General features: G+C 40.2%; 1 protein-coding gene across 1 annotated transcript in view; it reads left to right on the forward strand.

The window, feature by feature from the left end:
* Window positions 1–1,441: 1,441 nt before the first annotated feature.
* The window catches only part of LOC118750282, a 6,032-nt gene continuing 2,197 nt past the window's right edge, over window positions 1,442–5,276 (forward strand). Inside the window, exons 1-3 of the mRNA XM_036485007.1 lie at window positions 1,442–1,495; window positions 3,070–4,087; window positions 4,287–5,255. Of these exons, the coding sequence (XP_036340900.1) occupies window positions 1,442–1,495; window positions 3,070–4,087; window positions 4,287–5,255 (2,041 nt within the window). The remainder of the gene's footprint in view (window positions 1,496–3,069; window positions 4,088–4,286; window positions 5,256–5,276) is intronic.

Consider the following 5,276-nt stretch of genomic DNA (forward strand, 5'->3'; position numbering starts at 1 on the left):
TGAAAACCGATTACTCAACATAATTCAGATGACTTGAAATTTAGAAATAATTTTATGTACAGTGTCAAAAAAATGAACTCAAGGTTGCCTGCCACTTCTGATGGTCTTAAAATACTGCCAGCCCATGATGAAAGTGCATTGTTGCATCTATAGGTCAACATAGTTCAAATGACTTGAAATTTTTCTAAAATTTTATTTACAGTGTATACAAAATGAATTCAAGGTTGCCTGCCAATTCTGAGGGTCTTAAAGTACAAACAGCCCATGTTGAAAGTGCATTTTTGCACATATAAGTCAACATACTTCAGATAACTTGAAATTTTCATTGATTTTTATTTACAGTGCATATAAAATGAACTCAAGGTTGCCTGCCGATTCTGATGGTCTTTAAGTACTGCCAACCCATGATGAAAGTGCATTCTTGCATCTATAAGTCAACATAGTTCAGATGACTAGAAATTTTTATAGAATTTTATTTACAGTGCATATAAAATGAATTCAAGGTTGCCTGCCGATTCTGATGGTCTTAAAGTACTGCCAGCCCATGATGAAAGTGCATTGTTGCACCTATAAGTCAACATACTTCAGATTATTTGAAATTTTTATAAAATTTTATTTATTTCTTTAAAATTAATTCAAGGTTGTCTGCCAATTCTGATGGTCTTAAACTACAACCAGCCCATGTTGAAAGTGCATTGTTGCACCTATAAGACAACATACTTCAGATGACTTGAAATTTTGATAGAATTTTGTTTACAGTGCATATAAAATGAATTCAATGTTGTCTGCCAATTATGAGGGTCTTAAAGTGCAAACAGCCCATGTTGAGGGTGCTTTGTTGCAAGCATAACTAAACATACTTCAGATGGGCTGTCCTTTTCACAGCACATTAGTAATAATATAAATAAATGAAATATCTACAGCCAGCCCATTCTGATGCTAACATCATATGAAAAATGTCAAAAACGTCATTTGCCGGAGTGCGGGCGTGTGGGGGAAAACGTATTTCGTTCATATGCTGTCTTAACATAGTGTTGCTGAAATGACGTTAAATAATAAAACGGTGCTTCTGCATTGAACACTGCAGCTACAGGGTTTGTTCTTGATTAAAAATTTAAATATGTTATTACACTTAACCGACATCTATAGTTTGAAACGATGTTACTATCGATAGTATCCCATCTCTATTAATAATGTGCTGCTATAAGGACCGCCATCGGAAGTATGTTGAGTTATAGTTGCAGCAATGCACTTTCAAGATGGGCTGGCAGTAGTTTAAGACCATAGGAATTGGCAGGCAACCTTGAATTCATATTCTATACACTGTAAATAAAATTCAATCTAAATTTCAAGTCATCTGAATTATGTTGAGTAATCGCTTTTTATTGACATCTTTAATCGCTAAAAACGCATAATCAAGACCGCTGTCATCTGAAGTATGATGGGTTTTTTGGTCATGGGCTCTTGGTCTATAACCAAATATGGAGTGTTCAGAGTAAGTTCCAAATTGTGTCTCAAAATGTAGACGTCTACATTTTGAGATATTTTCTAACCGTCAAGTCTGTGGTGAAAGACTGAAGCCCACCGTCTATGAACTAATTGGTCCTTATCAGTGTGGCTTTAGACCTGGCAAATCCACCATAGACAAGGTATTCACAATACGCCAAATCTTGGAAAAGACCCGCGAGAAAAGGATCGACACTCACCACCTATTTGTCGACTTTAAAGCCGCTATTGACAGCACTAAAAGGAGTTGCCTATACGCCGCTATGTCTGAATTTGGCATCCTTCAAAACCCATACGGATATGTAAAATGACGTTTAGCAATACCACCAGCTCCGTCAGAATTTGGAAAGACCTCTCCGATTCCCTTTCATGTGACTTCTTAAATCTGATGTTGGAGAAAATTATAAAAGCTGCAGAACTGAACCGCTCAGGAACAATTTACTACAAGAGCGTGCAATTGCTGGCTTATGCTGATGACATCGACATCATCGGTAACAAAAACCGCGAAGTCTGTTCTGTCTTTTCCAAGTTAGATAGGGAAGCAAAGCGAATGGGTCTCCTGTCATCAAACAAACAGTCAGCATATTCGCGCCTTGGCACCCAGGTCACTGTTGACAGTTACAATTTCGAGAAAGTAGAGAATTTCGTTTACTTGGGAACCAGCATTAACACCGATAACAATGTCAGCATTGAAATCCAACGCAGAATCACTCTTGCCAACAAGTGCTACTTTGGAATGAGTACGCAATTCAGGAGTAAGGTCCTCTCTCGACGTACGAAAACCACGCTCTATAAGTCACTCATCATGCCCGTGCTGGTATATGGCGCAGAAGCATGGACAATGACAACATCCGATGAGGCGGCTCTTGGAGTGTTTGAGAGAAAGATTTTGCGCGATTTTTTATTAAAAATTTTCGCCTGCGGCGGTTCTTCCATAAAAATTAATACTTTGATAAATAATGAATATTTGGTTTTTTAAGTTTGCATTTAAAATCCTTAAATAAAAATATTGTTGAAATATAATATAATCATGTTGGCGTGTATTTTACATGAAATTGGTTGAAAAAAATGTATCTAAAAAATCATCTTCAGAAAAACTTTCAGTATTGTATGGTACAAAATTGGGTCTTAAACAAAAGGTGGGACACTGCCCAGTAGAAGAAGATCATTGTTGCGGAATAAATACATTTTTGTAGTTAAGTTTCTGTTGTACGAAAAGGTCTAGTAACTACTGTAATCTATTGAGTTTTTTCAAGTATGTAACTGTAATCTTCCAATCGTTTCTTTGCTCACTTTGTAATTTGTAAGCTAAGTACTTGTATTATATTTTCTGTTAAGTCAGTTGACCGATGAAACTGTTCGTGAATAAAGCATATTTAACTAATCCCTTGCTTCTTATTTCGCTGCCTTCACGGCATTCATCGTCACGAGCTGGTCCTTCGAGCCGGATGGCTCTTTGTTTTTTTTTTGTCTAAGTAATTAAAGTGAAATTATTTTTTGTCGCGTTTCGTTCACAATGTCGGAAGAATATAATCTTCTCATCAATTTCGCGGACGTCTAAAGGGCTCAATTACGCACACGCTTGCTTATGCTGAGAGTCCCCCTGAGGACTTCACTAAGGAGCAGATTGACACTAGACTGGAGCGTCTCCAGGAAATTTGGCAGGAGTGCGTGCATACAACTGACCAAATGTACAAACACGTGGAAAGCCCAGAGTATGCAGACCCCGAGGCGGATTACGCTGTATATGAAGAAAAGTATCTACTAACACGTGGATTGCTCCTAACCTTTAAAAGAGGACTACCTTCGGTTGAAGAACCCGATGACAACAGCGGTCGCGCAGACAAGGTTTACAATGTCATTTCAAGGTTAACAGAACAACAAGCTACGCTTTTTGAGCAATTAGCCAACGTTTCTAAATCGACAAAATTTGTTGAAAATGATTTACCAAAAATCAATATTCAACCTTTTTCGGGTAATTACAAGGACAGGCCTACCTTTCGCGATTTATTCGTGAGTTCCGTGGATTCAAGGTCCAGTCTATCCAACGTTCAAAAATTCCACTACCTAACCTCGTCACTTCGTGACGAGGCTGCGAACTTGGTAAAACATTTACCAGTGACAGATACCGCTTACAAAACCGCATGGCAACGTTTGAGTGATCGCTTTGACCGACCTCGGCACATAGTTAACTCATTCATGGATATGTTCATGAACCTTCCTTCTACGACGGTTGAAAACTCGAACTTGCTGCGAAAAATCTCGGATGGTGCTCATGAAGTTGTGCGAGGTTTGGAGGCTTCAAAGCAAAGTGGGCGCGACTGCTGGTTAATTTATTTGTTGGTAGCAAAAATCGACCCAGGGTCTCGGCGTCGTTGGATCAACGATAGTAAGGCCAATGCAATACCTTCCATTGGCGAGTTTTTACAGTTCTTGGACTCCCGTTGCGAAGAACTGGAGTTAAGCGGTCGCAAAATTAGCAGCTCTTCAAAGTCATCCGAGGTCGGTAGTAAGGCTATCAAGCAGCAATCACGTGCATTGCTGACCACTGATACTAACGTATCTACAGTATGTGTTAAATGTAATTCGACAGACCACACTATAACAAAATGTCCAATATTTGCTTCACTCAGCCTTGAAAATCGTCGTAATTTTATAAAAGGAAAATCGCTTTGTTTCAAATTGTCTCAAAAGTGGACATACATCGTATTCGTGTTCAAGCAAATTTCGCTGCAAGGAATGTCATCGTCGACACCATACATTGGTACACCCTACTACAGTACTGCAGACTCCCACTGCGTCGCAGTCAGCGCAAGCCTCGACCTCTTCGCCGGTCTCTGCCACTGCATCACCTGGCCCATGGTCAACTACGTCACATGTTGCTCGCCCATACTCATCGTGTAGCCCTCTAGGAGTAGAATATGCCAACGTAGTTGAATGCTCGTCTAGGGATAGCAGTAAATTTATTTTGCCTACAGCGGTGGTTAATGTACAAACGGCAGGGCACCGATACAAAACTTGCCGTGTTTTGTTGGACTGCGCTTCCGAATTGTCATACATCACCGAGCGCTGCGCTCAAAGCCTCGCTCTCCCACGCTCACATTCACGTGTTGTTGTTTCGGGTATCTCCTCAGTCAACGCTGAAACAACATGTGGACTCTGCGCTCTCCGCATCAAATCTCGAGTCGGCAATGACATTTTAGAGGTCAAAGCTCATGTTCTCAGCAGAATCACGTCTACGCTTCCGCAAGAAACAATAACAATATCAGCAGTCAGTCAGCTCCATGCAGTTCCTCTTGCTGACCCTTCGTTTAATGAAGCATCAAATATTGACATCTTAATTGGTGCACAGTACGTGTGGGACGTTATCACATCGGACAAGATCTACGACACTCATGGCAATGTTATCGCAGTATCGTCAATTTTTGGGTGGATAGTTACCAGCATTCCACTACCTCAGGTACAACCTACTATTTCGCTCGTTATACTTGCAGATGTCGACCAGTCACTAAGAAAATTTTGGGAGATTGAAGAGACTCATGTGCCAGTACATAACAGCGAAGACGATTATGCAGAGCATCACTTCACTAACACGTATTTTAGAACTGAGACCGGCAAGTACGTAGTAGAGTTACCTTTTCAGCAACCAAAGGTCATATTTTCAGAAACAATGAGCGGCTGTTTAGTGCGATTTCTGACCGTAGAACGGCGTTTGATGAGAAACAACAATACGTTGAATTTATGCGCGAGTACGCTCGCCAAGGCCATAT

This window comes from Rhagoletis pomonella, unplaced genomic scaffold (assembly GCF_013731165.1).
Source record: "Rhagoletis pomonella isolate Grant_MI unplaced genomic scaffold, Rhpom_1.0 Rhpom_scaffold_00194, whole genome shotgun sequence".
Taxonomy (NCBI): domain Eukaryota; kingdom Metazoa; phylum Arthropoda; class Insecta; order Diptera; family Tephritidae; genus Rhagoletis; species Rhagoletis pomonella.